The sequence below is a fragment of the Hylobates moloch genome, unplaced genomic scaffold (assembly GCF_009828535.3).
Source record: "Hylobates moloch isolate HMO894 unplaced genomic scaffold, HMol_V3 SCAFFOLD_20, whole genome shotgun sequence".
Classification (NCBI taxonomy): Eukaryota; Metazoa; Chordata; class Mammalia; order Primates; family Hylobatidae; genus Hylobates; species Hylobates moloch.
In genome coordinates, this window is record NW_026652295.1 from 32866723 (window position 1) to 32887872 (window position 21150).

Below are 21150 nucleotides of genomic sequence, written 5' to 3' on the forward strand. Positions count from 1 at the left end.
CAGTTTCTTCAGCAGGTAAGCATCTTTCAATCCTAGAAACATTTAGAATTAAATATAAAAATGTTTAAGGGAATCAATAAGTATTTTATAATTTATAATATTTTAGTCTTAAATATTATAATGTTTATTACCACATAAGTATTTTTGTGTTAAGGAGACCAGACATAATCTAAGATTTTGTAATGCTTACAAGAATGTTACCTATTATGGCTGGCAGTCCTGTGGCCTCAAATTTTAAAAATATAGTTGAATAATTTATTTCTGACTCTTAAGTTAAAAATCTTAAGAAGCTTATAGATAGCATGGGAATATTTAAAGACTCTAAAACATCTTATTTCTAAGTGTAATATATGAGATTTACAGGAGTTTGTTAAAAAAGAGTGTTTTTTTCTTTGAAAATGCCGTGGTTTTTTTTTTTTTTTTTTTTTTTTTTTTTTTAGGAGGGGTCTCGTTTTTGCCCCCGGGGTGGGGGGGGGGGGGCAAATTCTTTTTTTTTTTTCTTGAGACGGAGTCTCGCTCTGTCGCCCAGGCTGGAGTGCAGTGGCGCAATCTTGGCTCACTGCAAGCTCCGCCTCTCGGGTTCACGCCATTCTCCTGCCTGAGCCTCTCTGAGTAGCTGGGACTACAGGCGCCCGCCACCACGCCTGGCTAATTTTTTTTTTTTGTATTTTTAGTAGAGACAGGGTTTCACCGTGGTCTCGATCTCCTGACCTCATGATCCGCCCTCCTCAGCCTCCCAAAGTGCTGGGATTACAAGCGTGAGCCACCGCGCCCGGCCTGTTTTTTTGTTTTTTAAGATGAGGTCTTGCTATGTTGCCCTGGCTGGTCTTAAACTCCTGGGCTCACGTGATCCTCCTGCCTCAGCCTCCCCAGTAGCTGGGACTACAGGCCCATACCACCAGGCCTGGCTATAAATGTTTTTATTATTAATTTTAATTGACACATAATAATTTTAAGTATTTATGAAGTACAGTGACATTTTGCTACATGTATACAAATATATGATAAATCTGGTTGGGCATAATATGGCTGTAATCCCAGCACTTTGGGAGGCTGAGGCGGGTGGACTGCCTAAGGTCAGGAGTTTTAGACCAGCCTGGCCAACATGGTGAAACCCCATCTCTACTAAAAATACAAAAATTAGCTGGGCATGGTGGCGGGCATCTGTAATCCCAGCTACTTGGGAGGCTGAGGCAGGAGAATCGCTTGAAACCCAGAGGCGGAGGTTGCAGTGAGCACTCCAGTCTGGATGACAGAGCGAGACTCTGTCTCAAAACAAACAAACAAAAGGTTATATACACATGTGAGTGGGATGGGGGAGTTTGGGAGGGGTGTTGCTGCTCCTAATCCCTGCCTTGTTCAATGTATTTTTTGGCCATCTGTCTTCTTTTGAGAAACATTTATTCACATCATTTGCACATTTTAATACTGGATTCTTTTTGCTGTTGAGTTCTTTGTATATACTGAATAGTAATCCCTTATTGAATGAATATTTTGCATATATTTTCTCCCATTCTGTAGACTGTCTCTTCACTGTTGTTACCTTTGCTGTGCATAAGGTTTTTAGTTTGATACAATCCAATCTGTCTGTATTTGCTTTTGTTACCTGTGCTTTTGAGGTCTTACCTATAAAATCTCTGTCCAGACCAATGTCCTAAAGTGCTTCCCCCTGTGTTTACTTGTAGTAGTTTTTCACAAGACTTTTTTTCATCGAAGAGCTTTATAAAGTTTTTTTTTTTAAGTAGGACAACTGAAGTTCTTAAAAAAATCAAATATATTAAATGTATAAATGCAATCTGAAACATCTGAAGGTTTTCAACTAATTGGTATAGAGGTATTATCCACAAAGCCCCTCAAAAAGTGGCTATTAAAATCTCCTACATTTGGCCGGGCGAGGTGGCTCACGCCTGTAATCCCAGCACTATGGGAGGCCGAGGCGGGTGGATCACGGGGTCAGGAGATCGAGACCACGGTGAAACCCCGTCTCTACTAAAAATACAAAAAAAATTAGCCGGGTGCGGTGGTGGGCGCCTATAGTCCCAGCTAATGGGGAGGCTGAGGCAGGAGAATGGCGTGAACCCGGGAGGTGGAGCTTGCAGTGAGCCGAGATCGCGCCACTGCACTCCAGCCTGGGCAACAGAGCAAGACTCTGTCTTAAAAAAAAAAAAAAAGCTCCTACGTTTACAAATAAAAAATCAGATCTGAAAGCATAAACATCTTGAAAACTAAGCAAATCTCTAAATAGTGCTTTGTTTACAAAAGCTTCCCTTCAAGGACAATAAAAGACATCTATCAACATTTCAAGTCTCTGATTTCAAGTCTAATTCTCTGTTGATAAAACTGGAAAATCCACTTCTTTCATTCTGTTTTGATGGAAGCCACTGAACTGTTTGTTTTTGTAATGACATGTTCCCTTATTTTTATTGTTTGTACATTTTATTTGGATACTTATTCTAAAGTTCAAAGCAGTTCACAGACATTTCTTTATCCTCTCAATAATGCTGGAATAAAATATGGGATATGATGATATGATTCTCCTCTGACTGCAGAAAAAAAATTAGCTCAAAGTCAGGAAGGATTCTTTAAGGCTGAGAACGGCAGGCAGAGCTTGCCTGCAGTCAGAGAAGAATCACATCGTCGTATCGCATACTTTATTCCAGTATTATTGAGAGAATAAAGTTTCAAGATCAGGATTCCTTCAAGAGAGGAGCTAGGTAAGATACTAAACATGAGGAGTGTAGTTTAATTATCTGTGCTGCATCTTTCTTTCCTTGCTTCACGATCATTTTATTCCCATTTCACACTATTCTCCCTTTGACCTACAGGATAGTATGCAATTTCCAGGAAACAAAAGTACAGTACCCTATATCCTTCCTACTCCCTCAATACATTTCCTGTTGCAAACATCTGGTTTTCTATATCTTAGCTGCACTTGTATAACCCAGGGACAACTCTCAACTGTAACACCCAAAAACAGAACAGCAACAGTGACAACAAATAAGGTCAGCTTTCCTGAAGCAGACACAAATTCCAAATGTGCTCTACAAAAGTAGAACTGCCAGAGATATTCCAACCACAACTCCCAAAACCAAGTATCAAGTCTCTGCACAAGGTCTTTGAACTTTTTCCTCTCTCTCTACTGCAGAACCATCACTCCATTTCAGGTCTTGTAACAATCTGTCTGAATACACAACTGCATGGTCACTCTCAAACACCATTTTTGCCTTAAGCACCTTAGCACCTACAGAAGCCAACTGGATTTAAATCAAAATTATTCAGTTTCGGCCCACCAACTGGCCCTACCACACTTATTTGAACAGTCAAACTCTGAGTTCCTATAGAAAGAGTCAGGCAAAGGTTCTGGTGCCCTTAGGTCTAGGGATGCAAAGTACAGAATCATACCTGCCCTTCAGGGCGTGTCTACACCCTTCTAATTCCGCATTATCCCAGGTCTGACAGGAAAGTGGGAACCCAATTCTGCTTCAGAGTAAAGAAAAGCTCACCAGCTACTTCACCCCTCCTCTATCTAATCTCCCTTATGTGGGGATATCATATATAAGACCATCATCACACTACCTACTGCATCCCCAAAGTCCCTCCAAAATGGGAAAATCTTAAATGAGCAGGTCTATAACCATCCAGACATTCTCCTAGGAGCCAGTCTTTTGTGCCAGAGTTGGCTACTCTGCCAACAAGTACCCCGGCATGCTGTACAAACTGTTCCCTCAAAGTTTAATTTTCAAATTATAGTTTCCTATTAACTCTGTATTCTTGGTGAGATGTTAAGTCTATGTGATGATGGCAAAACCCAAATTTCTATATCCCCAATTTGTGGCCCAGTGTTTTGTGCAAGATGGATGGGCACTCAATATTTGTTGAACGGACAAATAACACTTAATCAGTAAACAGCTATGAGGAAGGCAGATTCTGAACTGGATTCTGTCACAGCTTCACTTTCCCACAGAAACAGGTCTGCCTGATTAAACTACTGACACACTGTAGGTCAGACAGCTCTCTCACAGGCCACTGGATACTCTTCTATAGAGGGGGATGCTTTGCAAAGACATCTCAATTCCTTGATGAGTTAGCAAGGCCAAGCAGAGGAGAATGTCTGATATAACTAAAGCAGCTGTTATCATTCACAGGGAATCTGGTTGGGTCAAGATTCTTAATTGCAGACAACAGAATCCAACTTGATTAGTTTAAGATAATGATTTATTAAGGGATAAAAATAGTTTACAGAATCACTGGGAGAGCTCAAGAAACACAGGCCAAGGTTCCAAGAACAATTCTTAAAACCACATTGCAGAACTGGACTGCCACGGGAGTTGCTATCTCTGGGGTGGATCAGGAAGCTGCCAAATAAAAGCCACCAGCCAAATTAGGAAGTTAACACTATAGCTGCCAATTCCAAAACCATTATCTCCTTTGTCTAAATGCGTGCCACTAAAACAGATGGGCCTGCTGCTCTCAGAACATGCCCTCCTTGTGACTAAAGCAATCTTGTACAAGTGCTTTGTATTGGGGATATCTAAATATCATCAAGGAGACTTAGTTGCATTCCTTACCTGAGTTTAGGAAAAGTGCTTTTTAGCTTTCTAGTCTCTCCATGTCAGAAGAGTATTGGAATGGGTGTGGAGACCACCAAACCACAGTTCATCCCTCAAAGAGCATTTCTCTCCACAGATCGATCAGGAGGAATTCTCAAAACACTCGTTGGCAAGAATTCAATACTCTACTGCAGCAGGATCTCAAAATCACCAGAGGTCCTATTAAAATCAGATTCTGATACCGTAGATCTGTGTTGGGGTCTGAGATTTTCCATTTCTAACAAGCTCCTGGCTGATGCTGATGTTGCTGGTCCATCAATCACACTCTGAGTAGCAAGAGCTTAAACCAGGGATTATCTATGGTTCACCACAGTTTTTATAAATAAGGCTTCACTGGAACATAGCCAGGCCCATTTGTTTATGTATTGTACTGTCTATGGCTACTTCTGCCCTATAATGGCAGAGTTAAATAGCTGTGACAGAGATTGTATGGCCTGTATAATAAATTTTTTCTCACTCTAAAATTATATATTATCTATCCATTCTTTTTTAGAGTAAACATATATTAGCACATTCCAATATAAGTTAAATTTCTAACAAAATAAACATTTTATCTTCTCTTATTGGCCATGCTTTTAAATTGCTTTAAAGTCTAAGAGGTTTCTCAAAGTCAAATCCTAGACAGTGAAGGCTCTAGTAGTTTAAACATGGAACTGACTTTCCCTTTGCCAGGAAGTTTAAGCACAAGCATGTGAAACAACTCTGGGGGACGCTGGGGGACCTTCTGGGGAAAATTTCTTTTCTCTCAAATAAAGAGACCCATGAGGTGAAACTCTGTGTCCTGCATTTGAAAAGAATGTGTAAGGATAGAGCTGTGATAGCCATCTTGTCACTACAAGGAGACAAGCCCACGAACAAAAGCCAAAGTACCAAGGATGGCAGAACAGAAAGACAGGAGGCACTTGGGCTCTTAATACTGCTGAGTCAGCCAACCTGGGACTTCTTATTATGTGATATAATACGCCTGTTACAGAACAGTAAGGGGGTATAGTATTATTTTCAGCTGCATACATCCTAAGTGGTAGAGTGATACATAATTCACAAAGGACATTCATACTCATGTTCTCGTTTGAACCTCATATTCCCCGCCCCTCCCTCCATGATGGAGTAAAAAGGAAGATATTCAAATGAAGGACAAAAGTCCAGGGTGTTTAAAGTTATTTTCTCATAGGTCACACAGCTATTAACTGACAGTAACAGAAACTAGGATTCCCACATCAATGTTCTTTTCATTACACCCTCTCTTGATTCCATTTGGTTCTACCCGGCTTAGCCTCCTTACCAACCCACTGTAAGAATGCCTTCTCACATCCTCTCTGTCAATGTTTATCACTTTCTATACTCTGACAATTTCCATTTAGGGTATTTTTCAGCATCTGCATTGTTTCAACCATTGTTCCATCTATCAAAGAAGCATGTATTAATTACTTTCTGTTCACCTAGCTGTGTACTAGGCATGGAAAGTAAGGATTTTTGATGGGAAATGTGATTTTTGCCCTCAGAGAGAACAATCTAGTTATGGGTGTAAAACAGATGCTACGATGAGAGTGACATAAGCAAATGTAAGTGTAGGAATTCAGAGTGAGGAAAGAATTCCTTAGATATTCCAAGTGTAAGATTATTCTAAGAGCACTTCACCAAAAGCTGGATCCAAAAGAAACATAAGAATTAGACTTGTTGTAAGTGCTTTTTTATATGTTCTTAGAATCAATCTTATATTCCCTCTGGAACAAGGAAATGGATTTCAAAAGCACTACCTATGTGGCCAGGGCGAGTAAACTGGGGCAATAAAGCTTACACAACTGAGTTATAAGTCCTAAATGAGACAACAAGAAGAGCAGAGCATGGTGTCACCACAAAAGGCTATGGAAAAACAATAGTTCGTTTCTCTGGGTTTTGAATTGCAATCTGTTTCTCAGTTTCTCCCAGACTGTAAATTCTTGAAATAAGAGAACTAAGGGTCCATGACTTTACTTCTTCTATTTATTCTGGAGTATCTAGTAGGATATCATGGCCCAGGAACTCAACACATGTACGTGGAACATCATGTGACTAAATAAAAAAGAAGATACTATTCTCTCTCAAGTTGTACCATTAACAGTATCTGGCTAACAGAATCACTGCTTTAGCCACAGTTCCATGGCTAGGGTGCAGTAAGCACAGGAAAACAAGGGCCTCCTCCAAAGCTTAATGACAATGAGTCATTTATACTAATGCTGCCTGTTCCTCTTACTCCTTAGAGGTCAGGAACTATTTGCTTCTTGATTTTGTGCCACAGGAAACAGGCAGTGTTGGAAGAAATCCATGGGAAGTAACAAAAGTCTGGCATAAAAAGTCATGGGAAGTCTGGCATAGAGTGCCGGTTAACATTACCATGTCACAACACCATCACCCGGTAATAAAGGAGGGACCGGATAACCATTCATTGCCCTTTTTCTGTGACTGTATATTTCTTCAGTGACTGCTGATATATTAAAGAACTACACAGATAGGACAAGTTCATGATGACGAGGCACAGCTGTGCCCTCTCTTCTCCATGCATACCTCCTCACAGACTTCACGAACTGCTGCCACACTTGGCTCCTCCTCAGGCTCCATGCCTCCTCCAGGGACAATCCATCTGTCGGGATGGCGACTACTGCTCACGAGTAGCACCTGTTAAGTCACAAAGGTTGCATGGGGGGATTAAAAATTAAAAAAGACACATCCACACAAATTCAGAGTTTAAACACCACAAACATCAAAGTAACCAAGACCCATTCTTTGTTTATGCCTTCCCAAATCACTTCTTGCAAAGTAGCTTTCGTTTCTATTTGAAAAAGTAGGCAATCAGCCAGTAAAAGCAGAAGGGCATCTGAAGACCATTATCTCTACACTCCCCTCAGACACTCAATTACCTGCTCTATTTCTCTATTTATCCCCTCCTTGTTCCCTTTGCTAGAGCCCTTTGAACACAGACATGACAAGGTGAATAAAACACTTAAAAAAAAAAAGAAGGATTGTCACTGATGAGCCTGTCAGCACTGAAAAAGCTGGCCAGAAGACAAAAGGCCCTTGGCCATGATTGCCATCGTGGTCCAACACTTTCCCTCCAAGTTTCTCACCCATGAACTGGGAGCTGTATCCCAGTTCCTGCTCCATCAGATGGCCACAGGCCAATACAGTACAGCACCCTAGACTCTAAGGGACCCTAATTCTCTTGGCCACATGAGAAGTAGAAAAATTCCTTTCATCACATTTTCAGCTAAAATAAAACTGGACTTTTTTAAAAGACTTAGCCAGCATTCTGGTCAGAGTTGAAATAAAAATCTAGAATTTGCCTAGTTCCTTTTCCTTACTTACCCCTCTCTGTAGGAAAGATGCTAAACAAAGTTAGTTGGACTCCCTGTTTGGAGGCTGAGTTGAGTTGGCATTATTTCCAAAACTAAAGGAATCTTCAACTGCTCCCTAAAAACCATTACTTTCTGATGATGACCTGTGAGCCTACAAACCAAACTCTGCAACCATCCTTGTTGCCTCAAATGAAATGCTACTTCCTCTCTGGCCCTTATAGATTCCACCACTGCCTTCTAGTTACTGACATTCCAGTCATCGCCAGCCTCTTCCTTGAGGTCTCTGCAGCTATGGACCCTTGGAAACTCTACCTTCATCCTCAGTCCCTCTTGTTCCTGTCATAAGAGATTCTTCTGATGCTCATCTACAAAATATGTCATCTGTAGATTCAGAGACGATCATGGTGTTATGGGAAGGAAATCCATGAATCCATACTCAGTCACTAATATATACACCATGGACTGAAAAATTGTCTTAAACTTACAAGTACTATTTTTCAAACATATTTATAAGCTCTGCTTTGATTAATACAATGCAAAATAATTTAAAATACTATGAAATCCACAGTAGTTTTTGGTTTATATGTATATATACTCAGCTAAAAGATACTACAAGAGCTAGGTGTGATGGCTCACACCTGTAATCCCAGCACTTCGGGAGGCCAAGGCAGGAGGACTGCCTGAGCCCAGGAGGTCAAGACCAGCCTGGGCAACATGATGAGACATCGTCTCTACAAAAAAAAAAAAAATTTAGCCAGGCTTAGTGGTGCACCCTGTGGTCTCAGGTACTTGGGAGGACTGCTTGAGCCCAGGAGCTCGAGACTGCAGTGAGCTATGATCAAGCCACTGCATTCTAGCCTAGGCCACAGAGTGAGACCCCCGTCTCAAAAAAAAAAAAAAAAAAAAAAAAAAATCCTCTCATTGGACTATCTCAGACCTTATACAAAATCAAAATGGACCAACAACCTAAATGTAAGAGCTAAAACTATAACACATTTAGAAGAAAACACAGGGGTAAAATGTCATGATCTTGAATTTGGCAAGATACGCCAAATTCTTAGATATGAAGCATGAGCAACAAAAGGGCAAACAAGATAAATTGGACTTTTTTGAAATTAAAAACTTCTGTGTAACAAAGGACACAATCAGGAATGTGAAAAGACAACCTACACGATGGGAGGAAATATCTGCAAATTATATATTTAATACAGGTCCAGTATCTAAAACAATAAAAAGGTAAACAGTATTTCTACAGAGAAGATATACAAATGGCTAATAAGCACATGAAAAGATGCTAAACATAATTAGTCATTAGGGAAATGCAAAGCAAAACCAAAATGAGATACTACTTCATACCCACTAGGACAGCTATAATTCAGTCAACCAAACAGAGCATAAGAAGTGCTGGCAAGGATAGAGAGAAACTGGAACCCTCGTACATTGCTCACAGGAATGTACAATGGTTCATTCAGCCACTGTGGAAAACAATTTGGTTGTTCCTCAGTAAGTTAAACATAAAATTACCATTAGATCTAGTAACTCCACTGCTAGGTATATAACCAAAAGAACTAAAAACAGGTACTCAAACAGATACTTCCATACAAATGTTTGTAGCAGCATTATTTACAATAGCCAAAAGGTAAAAACAACTCAAATATCCAATAAGAGTGAATGAATAAACAAAATGTGGCCATTAAAAAATTACTGATAGATGCTTCAACATGGATGAACCTTGAAAACATGCTAAGTGAAGGAAGCCAGGCACAGAAGGCCACATATTGTATGATTCCATGTATATGAAATACGCAGAATAAGCAAATCCAGAGAAACAGGAACCAGATTGGTGGTTACCAGGAACTGGGGGAAGCGGAAAATGAGCATAACAGGCTCAGGGTTTTATTTGGGGAAAATGAAAGTATTCAGAAAGTAGATATGAAATGGTGATTGCCAAATGCCAATGAATTGTTCCTTTTTTTTTTTTAGATGGAGTCTCGCTCTGTTGCCCAGGCTGAAGTGCAGTGGTGCAATCTCGGCTCACTGCAAGCTATGCCTCCTGGGTTCACGCCATTCTCCTGCCTCAGACTCCCGAGTAGCTGGGACCACAGGCACCTGTCACCATGCCTGGTTCATTTTTTGTATTTTTAGTAGAGATGAGGTTTCATCGTGTTAGCCAGGATGGTCTCGATCTCCTCATGATCTGCCCGCCTCGGACTGCCAAAGTGCTGGGATTACAGGTGTGAGCCACTGTGCCCAGCTGAATTGTTCATTTTGAAATGGCTAATGTTATGTTATGTGAATTTCATTTCAATTAAAAAAAGAAAATTAGTTTTGCAATCACAGTATTTTTTTTTTTTTTTTTTTTTGAGATGGAGTTTTGCTCTTGTTGCCCAGGCTGGAGTACAGTGGCGCAACTTTGGCTCACTGCAACCTCTGCCTCCTGGGTTCAAGTGATTCTCCTGCCTCAGCCTCCCGAGTAGCTGGGATTACAGGTGCCCACCACCACGTCCGGCTAATTTTTTGTATTTTTAGTAGAGACGGGGTTTCACCATGTTGGCCAGGCTGGTCTTGAACTCCTGACCTCAGGTGATCCACCCGCTTGGGCCTCTCAAAGTGATGGGATTATAGGTGTGCGACCACGCCCAGCTGATCACAGTCATTTTTTAAAAGCTGAAGGGAGTTGGCTAGGCGTGGTGGCTCACGCCTGTAATCCCAGTACTTTGGGAGGCTGGGGGGGTGGGCAGATCACGAGGTCAGGAGATCGAGACCGTCCTGGCTAACACGGTGAAACCCTGTCTCTACTAAAAATACAAAAAATGAACCGTGCGTGGTGGCAGGTGCCTGTAGTCCCAGCTACTCGGGAGGCTGAGGCAGGAGAATGGCGTGAACCTGGGAGGCGGAGCTGGCAGTGAGCCGAGATTGTGCCACTGCACTCTAGCATGGGTGACAGAGCGAGACTCTGTCTCAAAAAAAAAAAAAAAAAAAAAAAAAAGCTGAAGGGAGTCAGTGCTACTACTTTTTTCCCCCACAGTCTACACCTCAATGGTGTAATCTTCCAGAAGGTTATCCTTACTTTTGTTTTGTTTTGTTTTGAGACGGAGTTTTGTTCTTGTTGCTCAGGCTGGAGTGCAATGGCGTGATCTTGGCTCACCACAACCGCCACCTCCCGGGTTCAAGCAATTCTCCTGCCTCAGCCTCCCGAGTAGCTGGGATTACAGGAATGCACCACCATGCCCGGCCAATTTTTGTATTTTTAGTAGAGATAGGGTTTCTCCATGTTGGTCAGGCTGGTCTCAAACTCCCAAACTCAGGTCATCCGCCCGCCTTGGCCTCTCAAAGTGTTGGGATTACAGGTGTGAGCCACCGCGCCTGGCCAAGTTTTATATTACTAAATCATAAAACTACTGCCACACTCATTCTCTTCAGTAACTGTGACCAATTTTACATTTTAAAACATTCCTTATCAAAAGAAAATAAACCCAAATATAAGCATGTAAGTTAATTCGAATTACAAGGTTAAAAAAAAAAAGCCCTCCAAAGACTCTAGACAAAGGCATTTAAGTCATATTTGTCCAACTACAAAAAGATTCAAGAAGAAAAGGTAGTAAAATGGGTTAATCCTCCAGTGACTTGTATAAGTAACAACACACAGTCTTTCTTCCCTTACTTCCCGGTAAAGTGTTTGCCAGCTATTATAAACCTAAGCATTGCTTCAAAGGCTGACTAAGGCCATCCAATGAAGTTACAGTCCAAAAGAAAAACCTTTGCACGAATATTTCAAAGATAAAGCAAAGAAAAGGAAACCTCTGACAAAGTATAAGCATTCAATTTCTAAATTTCAATCAATGTGAAATACTAATTAGTAAATCTAGCGTTACTGCTTTGCACATTCAACCATGACTATATAAACTAAGACTACAATAATGAGGCTGAAGGAAGCAAGCCTCATTAGTTTGTAGCCACACTTCAAAGCAAACACTGTTACTGGTAAATAGCTCTCCTCGGTAAGTTTCCTTGACAACCTTTTGAAAATTTACTACAAAAAAAAAAAAAGTTTCTGTTTCTGTTTTTTTTTGTAGAGACAGGGTCTCATTCTGTTGCCCAGGCTGAAGCACAGTGGCAGGATCAAAGTTCACTGCAGCCTCAAACTCCTGGGCTGTAGAGATCCTCCAGCTTCAGCCTCCCGAGTAGCTGGGACTATAGGCACACACCACCATGCTCGGCTAATTTTTAAATTTTTTAAACTTCATTTTTTAGAGATGAGGGTCTCACTATATGGGTCAGGTTGGTCTTGAACTCCTGGCCTCAAGCAATCCTCCTGTCTCAGCCTCCCAATGTGCTAGGATCATAGGCATGAGCCACTGTGCCCACCCACAAAAATTTTTTACTTTAGCCAATGGGGTTTTACTCCTTCCTATCATATAAAGTACTAAATGGTGTTCTGATCAGTAAATTCTTATTCTGAAATTTGATTTTGACATATACAATTATCTGAAAAAGAAATGAAGTGCAAAAGCTCCAAAAAGATTTCAAAAATAACACACTAAGGGGAAAAATTACCTACTCAACAAATGTTCATTAAGTATCATCATGAGCCAGGAACTGGAGATGAAGAGATTAAATACACTGCAGTTTGCAGGCAGATCAAAATGGGAAACCAGCTGACCAGGTATCAGACCTTTTTGAAGCTTTAGTCATTGAGACAGGTGATATCTATGCAGAGGTGGATAAACAGAACTACAGAACACACCCACCCATAGATAGACTCTTGGATTCATGATATAGGTGGCTCTGTAGAGCAGGCAGAAATCAACAGGTGGTGCAGTGACAACTTGTTTTCCACATGGGCACAGAAGAAAAAACATTGTATTGATTAGCAACATGTGTGCAGTGAAATGATAAAGAAATCTGTGGGAATGATAAACCTAATGAAGGGAGGGGGAAATACAGCAGGAACACCATTGTTTTATTTCTTAGAAATTGTTGTGGGGTTTTTTGCTAAATAGTGCTTAATACAAATTTTTTAAATATAAAAGAAACCCATAGTCCCTGCCCTACAGGAACTGAGTATCTAGTGAAAGACCAAAAAAGAGTAATTATACAGAGTGAGAAATACTTAGCTTGAGGATACCACAGTGATAATGAAAAGAGATACCTGCCTGGACGTACTGGCTCATACCTGTAAACCCAGTAGTCCCAGTTACTTGGGAGGCTTGAGGTAGGAGGTGCACTTGAGCCCAGGAGTTCAAGACCAGCCTGGGCAACATAGTAAAACCCCCATGTCTACCAAAAAAAATAAATAAATAAAAATAAAAAATTAGGCCAGGTGCAGTGGCTCATGCCTCTAATCCTAGCACTTTGGGAGGCTGAGGTGAGCAGATCACTTGAACTCAGGAGTTCAAGACCCCGTCTCTACAAACAACAGCAAAAAAAAAAAAAAAAAAAATAGCCGGGCACGATGGTGTGAGCCTGTAGTCCCAGCTATTCAGGAGGGTGAGGCAGGAGAATTGCTAGAGCCCAGGAGGAGGTTACAGTGAGCCAAGATTACATCACTGCACTCCAGCCTGGGCAATGGGAATGAAACCCTGTCTCAAAAAACAAGAGCAACAACAACAGAAACCCTAAAAAAAAAAAAAAAACAAAAAAAAAACCCCAGGCGTGGTGGTGCACGTTTACAGTTCCAGCTACTGGGGAGGCCAAGTTGGGAGGATTGCTTGAGCCCAGGAGGTCGAGGCTGCAGTGAGCTATGATCCCACTACCGCACTCCAGCCTGAGTGACAGAGCAAGATCCTGTCTCAAAAAAAACAGAAACAGGCCAGGAGTGGTGGCTCACGCCTGTAATCCCAGCACTTTGGGAGGCCGAGGTGGGTGGATCATGAGGTTAGGAGATTGAGACCATCCTAGCTAACACAGTGAAACCCCGTCGCAGGAGAATGCCGTGAACCCGGGAGGCGGAGCTTGCAGTGAGCCGAGATCACGCCACTGCACTCTAGCCTGGGCGACAGCGCAAGACTCCAGCTCAAAAAAAAGAAACAAAAGAACAAGTCAGACTTGGGGAGTAGGGGATGGATCATAACGGAGAAATGATATGGCAAAGTTTCTTCTTTTTCTTTAGACAGGATCTCGCTCTTTTGCCCAGGCTGGAGTGCAGTGGTGCAATCGTAGCTTACTGCAGCCTTGGACTCCTGAGCTCAAGTGATCCTCCTGCCTCAGCCTCCCAAGTAACCGGGACAACAGGCATGCGCCACCAAGCCTGGCTAATATTTTTTATTTTTACTTTGTAGAGATGGTGTTTTGCCATGTTGTCTAGGCTGGTCTTGAACTCCTGGGCTCAAGGGATCCTCCTGAGTTGGCCTCTAAAACCCAATTTGAGTTTTAGAAAGGTTACTTTGACATATGGTGGAGATGGGAAAGCATGCTAATGGAGCAGGTTCCTGCAGTAATTCAGGTTGAGAAATGATTAAGATAGTAGGAGGTGGAAGCGGAAGGAAGTGATAGGTTTCCAGATACATAGAAAGAAGAGTCTATAAGACCAAGTGACTGACAGGACGTGGGAATATGACTCTTTGGATATGGGCTGGGTCAATGGTGTAGCAGCCTTCCAAGGAGAATATGGAGGCGTCAGTGGAGGAGGGAACCACAAGGAGGAGTTGTGAAATCATCCTCTGAACATATGAATTTGAGGGTTCAGTGAGACATCTAATGAGTATTTCTAGTGAGAAATTATATGAATGTGGGACTGGAGTTAAGAGGGAAACCGACGGTGATTTTGGAAACAATGGTATCAGAATCTTCCAGCCAGAATGAGACGAACACAAGGTGAACATGGGCATTTGCAAAGCTCCGGCCAGAAGATCTGAGCCCTTTCTCCCTATCCACCCACCATCCACCTTGGTATCAGACAAGTCTCCATTCCTACTGCCAAGGGTATAGTGGGCACAGATATACTCCAGAGATCCTAGGTTAAAGTTCTGGAAACACTCTCCTTAAATAAATAAGATTATCTAGGCTGGGCACGGTGGCTCACGCCTGTAATCCCAGCACTTTGGGAGGCTGAGGCGGGTGGATAACGAGGTCAGGAGATCGAGACCATCTTGGCTAACACTGTGAAACCCCGTCTCTACTAAAAATACAAAAAATGAGCCGGGCATGGTAGCAGGCGCCTGTAGTCCCAGCTACTCGGGAGGCTGAGGCAGGAGAATGGCGTGAACTCTGGTGGTGGAGCTTGCAGTGAGCCGAGATCATGCCACTGCACTCCAGCCTGGGTGATAGAGCGAGACTCCGTCTCAAAAAAAAGAAAAAAAAGAAAAATTAGATTATCTACGGTGATAATCTATGCCACAGGAAATCTTGATTAACAAACTACATGACTGGACATATTACTGATTTCTGGAGAATCAATTGCATGCAGTAAAGCACTCAACATGATCTTGTTTCCAACAATGCAATTCCCTTGACATCTGACAAGCCCTTCGGCACTGCCAATACTACCAGAGTGCTCTGCTGGTACCCCAGATGGCACCAGGACCAGATCCTATCAAATCTGTGATATGCTCTGCAAATTGCATCTTCAGATGAGCTCTTTAAATAATTTATGTGTCCCTTCGTAAAAATAAGGCCAAGATGAAAGTGAGTAATTATCTGTACTTGTTTGGATTCCAGATAAATGGATGTTTACTATATTTTACACAATGTTTTAAAGAACAGCTGTCACAAGTTCTTGTGCATGATGATCCCATAAAATGTTTAAAAGATGAGTAAAGCTGAGTATGAGGTTAAATAACTTGCTGAAAGTAAAGCAATAAATTATCACAGGGCCAAGCACAGAAGTTTCAGTTTCTAGAGCTTTAAAGCCATTTTATTATTTTTAATAGTTATTTTAAAAACTTAAAACTATTTTTTTTTAGCTACAGAGGAACTAAAAAAAACAATGCTAAAAGAAGGAACCCCTAGACATAAGCAGTCAATTTACAAAATGCCTTATAAACATTGCTTCACCTTAGTTAGCTTATCAGGCTGCTTATTTAACCAAAGAGGAAATTCCCTGCCTAGTACAAAGAAACACCATACTGTGCTATGAACAGATATTCTGACAGTTTTTATCTTGGGAGCAACAAGATTATTTTAAGAACAATATGAAAAGGTTTCCACAGATACAAACTATTACACAGATATCAGGGCCAGGCGCAGTGGCTCACATCGCAGTCTCAACACTTTGGGATGCACACTGACAGAAATTTTAAAAAGAAAAAAAAAAACACTTTGGTGGCCAGGTGCAGTGGCTCACCCCTGTAATCCCAGCACTCTAGGAGGCTGAGGTGGGGGTATCACTTGAGACTAGGAGTTTGAGACCAGCCTGGGCAACACATTGAGACCCCGTCTCTACACCCCCCTGCCTCAAAAAAAAAAAAAAAAAAAACACTTTGGGAGGCCAAGATGGGAGGATCTTTTGAGGCCAGGAGTTCAAGACCAGTCTGGGCAATATGGAGAGACCCTGTCTCTACAAAAAAAATTAGCCAGACCTAGTGGCGTATGCCTGTAGTTCCAGCTATTTGGGAGGCTGAGGCAGGAGGATCATCTGAGCTCAGGAGATTGAGGTTACAGTGAGCTATGACTGTGCACTGCACTCTATTCTAGGCAATAAGGCAAGACTCTTTAAAAAAAAAAAAATTAGAGGGCCGGGCGCGGTGGCTCATGCCTGTAATCCTAGCACTTTGGGAGGCCGAGGCGGGCATGTCACCTGAGGTCAGGAGTTCGAGACCAGCCTGGCCAATATGGTGAAACCCTGATTCTACTAAAAATACAAAAATTAGCTGGGCGTGGTGGTGGGCGCTTATAATCCCATAATCCCAGCTATCGGGAGACTGAAGGAGGAGAATTGCTTGGACCCAGGAGGTGGAGGTTGCAGTGAGCCGAGATCGCGCCATTGCATTCTAGCCTGGGCGACAGAACGAGCCTCCATCTCAAAAAAAAAAAAAAAAATATATATATATATATATATATACACACACACACAGATGTATCATTCTTGAGTCCCCAGGGTGTACAGAGATTGCCTCTGTACAGTACAATTGGCAATGTTAAGGATGAGGTGTTTTACTTTAAAACCTTGAGTATGGCTTGAATATTTTAGAACAAACACTTAAGATGTATAAATGGAAGTGGGCATGGTGGCTCACACCTGTAATGCCAGCACTGTGGGAGCCCAGGAGTTCAAGACCCACGTGGGCAACATGGCAAGGTCCCGTCTCTACAAAAAAAAAAAAAAAAAAAAAAAAAAAGACTTATAATTGGCCAAGAAGAATGCCAAACATTATTTCCTAGGAAAATTCTGAAAGCCAAATAAAGTGAATGAAATATTTAAAATGCTCCAGTTTCTTGAGGTTATTTTATTATATCATTATTTTTTGAGACAGGGTCTCACTCTGTAGCCCACGCTGGACTGCACTGGTGCCATCTTGGCTCACTGCAGCCTCAACTGCCTGGGCTCAAGCAATCCTCTCAACACCCCCCACTCACTCCAGCAACTGGGACTACAGGTGTGCATCACCACACCTGGGTAATTTTTGCATTATTTGTAGAGACAGGGTTTCACCACGTTCCACAGGCTGGTCTCAAACTCCTGGGCTCAAGCAATCCATCTGTTTCAGCCTCTCAAAGTGCTGGAATTACAGGCATGAGCCACCATCCCTGGCCTTGAGCTTATTTTAATAAACAAAGCCACAGCAACAACATTTCCTGACATCCATGAATTGCATAATTTTCCCACAGTCTTAAAACTATAGGAATACACTGTAAAATCCCTGCTCATCAATATGCTGATTTTGCCAAGCCATGTACCAAATGATAGCCTCCATAATACATGCTCAAACAGAAGACATTCACTGTAAACTCAAGGGCAGGTATTGTGTTCCCAAGGTAGCATCAACTTATTAACCACAATTCAGTCTAATTTAAGATGCCAAAGTTTAAACCACAAATGTACACTGTCATCTTTGTAGAGGAGGACAGTCAGGAGACTTTGGGTTACAGGTCAGGAGACTTTGTAACTCAGGGTTACAGGTCTGCCTCTGACACCAATCAGTCACATAAATGCAATGAAAAAATTACATCTCTCTAGACTTCAGCTTTTTTAGTTTTAAAATGAGATGGCTCAAATCTCTAAAATTCTTTCAGTGTTAATATTCTATCATTCTAAATTTATACAGGTACATGTGTCTAGAATTCGTCTTCCTAATTCTACTCTTTTCAAACATCTATTTTTTTAATAGTACATAATGTGTATATTCAAAGGGTATAAAAAAAAACATAGTGAAAAGCAAGCGTTTTCTCTTAACTCTGTCCCAAGAGGTACTTCTTTTGAAGACTTCTAGAGATTTTCTAACATATGAGTATAAATAAATACATATTTATTCTTTTCTTTCCCCTTTGTCAACCCCAATAGTAACCCATTATACACATTGTTCTACTTTGCCTTTTCACTTAAATCCTGGAGATCATTTTATCAGTACATTCTGAGAGCCCCTTCCTTTTTTTAAATAACCACAGGGTATGTTTTTAAAACTTATTATTTGTTATACACAAATTTCAAACATGCATAAAAGCAGACAGAAAATATAATGAATTCCTAAGTAGTCACTGTCCTGCTTCAGTAACTATCAATGTTTGCCAATCTTGTTTTACTTAACTATACACAACTCCAAAGTGTTTTGTTTTGTTTTTTTTTTGAGACAAGAGTCTTGTTCACTACAACCTCCAACTCCGGGGCTCAAATGATTCTCTTACCTCAGCCTCCTGAGTAGCTGGGATTAAAGGTGCGTGACACCACATCCAGCTAATTTTTGTATTTTTTTGGTAGAGACAGGGTTTCACCATGTTGGCCAGGCTGGTCTCAAACTCCTGACCTCAAGTGATCCGCCTGCCTTGGCCTCCCAAAGCGCTAGGATTACAGGCATGAGCCACACCCGGCCTTGCTTTTTTGTTTTTAAGACAGGATCTTGTTCTGTCACCCAGGCTGGAGTGCAGTGGCGCATCATAGCTCACTGCAGCCTTGACCTCCCGGGTTCAAGCAATCCTCCCACCTCAGCCTCCTGAGTAGCCGAGACTACAGGCGCCTGCCACCATACCTGGCTAATACTTGTTTGTAGAGACAAGGTTTCGCCATGTTGCCCAGGCTAGTCTTTTTCTTTTTTCTTTTTTTGTTGAGACGGAGTTGCCCAAGCTGGAGTGCAATGGCGTGGTCTCGGCTCACTGCAACCTCTGCCTCCCAGGTTCAAGCGATTCTCCTGCCTCAGTCTCCCAAGTAGCTGCGAATACAGGCACCTGCCACCAAGCCCAGCTAATTTTTCTATTTTTAGTAGAGACAGGGTTTCACCATGTTGGCCAGGCTGGTCTCAAACTCCCCACCTCAGGTGACCCGCCCGCCTTGGCCTCCCAAAGTGCTGAGATTACAGGCGTGAGCCACTGCACCTGGTCCCAGGCTAGTCTTGAACTCCTGGACTCACGGGATCCACCCACCTTAACCTGCCAAAGTGCTGGGATTACAGGCAAGAGCCACTGGGCCTGGCCAGGAGTTTGAGGCTGCAGTGCTCTATGATCATGCCTATGAACAGCCATTGCACTCCAGCTGGGCAGTATAGTGAGATTTCATTTCAAATACACACACACACACACACACACACACACACACACACACACACGGCTGGGTGCAGTGGCTCACGCCTGTAATCTCAACACTTTGGGAGCCAAGGCAGATGGATTTCTTGAGGTCAGGAGCCCGAGACCAGCCTGGCCAACTTGGTGAAACCCCATCTCTACTGAAAACACAAAAATTAGCCAGGCGTGGTGGCAGACACCTGTAGTTCCAGCTACTTGGGAGGCTGAGGCAGGAGAATTGCTTGAACCCAGGAGGCAGAGGTTGCAGTGAGCTGAGATGGCGCCACTGCACTCCAGCCTGGGCAACAGAGCAAGACTCTATCTCAGGGGGACAAAGTATATGTATATATTTTATATTTTATATTGACTTTATATTCTATGCCATACTAAATTCACTTATTTGTTCACTTGTTCTAGTAGCTTTTTGGTGGATTCCTTAGGATTTTCTATATAGATGATCATGTTATCAGCAAATATAGCTTTGCTTCTTCCCCTCTAATTTATATGTCTTTTATTTCTCATTCATGCCTTACTGTACTGGCTAGGGCTTCCAGAATAATGTTGAATAGAAGTGGTAAGAGCAGACGACCTTATCTATTCCCAGTATTAGGGGGAATGTATTCATTATTTCAATATTAAGTATAATGTTAGCTGTTTGGGGTAGATGCCCTTTATTAGGTTAAGGAAGTTCCATTCCTAGTGCTGAGATTTTTTTAAAATTATTATTATAAATGGACATTGGATTTTGTCAAATGCTTTTTCTGAATCTATTGATACGATGATATGGTGGTTCTTTTTTTTAGTCTGTCAGTGTGGTAAATTACACTGACCAGTTTTTAAATGTTAAACCAGCCTTGTATTTCTGGAATAAATCACAGTCAGTCACGATGTATTATTCTTTTTGTATATTGCTGGATGCAAGTTGCTAATGTCTAGTTTAGGGTTGGGGTCTCTGTTCACGAAGGATATGGTGTCTGATGTTCTCTTTTCTTGTAATGTACCATCTTGGTATCAAGGTAATACTGGCTTTATAAAATAGGTAAATGTTCCCTCTTCTTTTCTAAAAAATAAAGAAATTATACTTCTTTTATTTTCTAAAAAGTAAAGAAATTGTGTAGAATGATACTATTTCTTTCTTAAATACCTGTTAGATTTCACCAGCGAAGCCACCTGGCCCTACAGCTTTTTTTTGGGTGGGGGGAGGGGGGGGGCGGTTAACTACAAATTCAATTTCTTTAATAGACATAGGCTTATTTATTTCTTCTTAAGGACGCTTTAGTAGTTTGTACCTTTCAAGAAATTTGGATTAAAAACTCAAGAGGAAAGGGTTTGGGGAACTTCCAGACAGCTGAACATGTGAAGGTCCCTACAGGGTGGTGTGCCCAGAGAAGGCATGGAAGCTCGGTCCCCTTCCCCCATACCTCCCCTATGCATCTCTTCATCTGTATCCTTTGCAATATCCTTTATAATAAACCAGCAAACATAAAACCCTGTTTAGGAGTAGAATGGGACAATCTCAAGAGAGAAAAGCATGATAGGAGCCACGAAGGGACTGT

At 41.7% G+C, this 21150-nt stretch overlaps 1 protein-coding gene across 1 annotated transcript in view; it reads right to left on the reverse strand.

Moving 5' to 3' along the window:
- Positions 1–21150, reverse strand: part of NUDT3 (nudix hydrolase 3) — a 108346-nt gene that overhangs the window by 49339 nt on the left and 37857 nt on the right. Inside the window, exon 2 of the mRNA XM_032141770.2 lies at positions 7155–7265. Coding sequence (XP_031997661.1) covers positions 7155–7265 — 111 coding nt within the window. The remainder of the gene's footprint in view (positions 1–7154; positions 7266–21150) is intronic.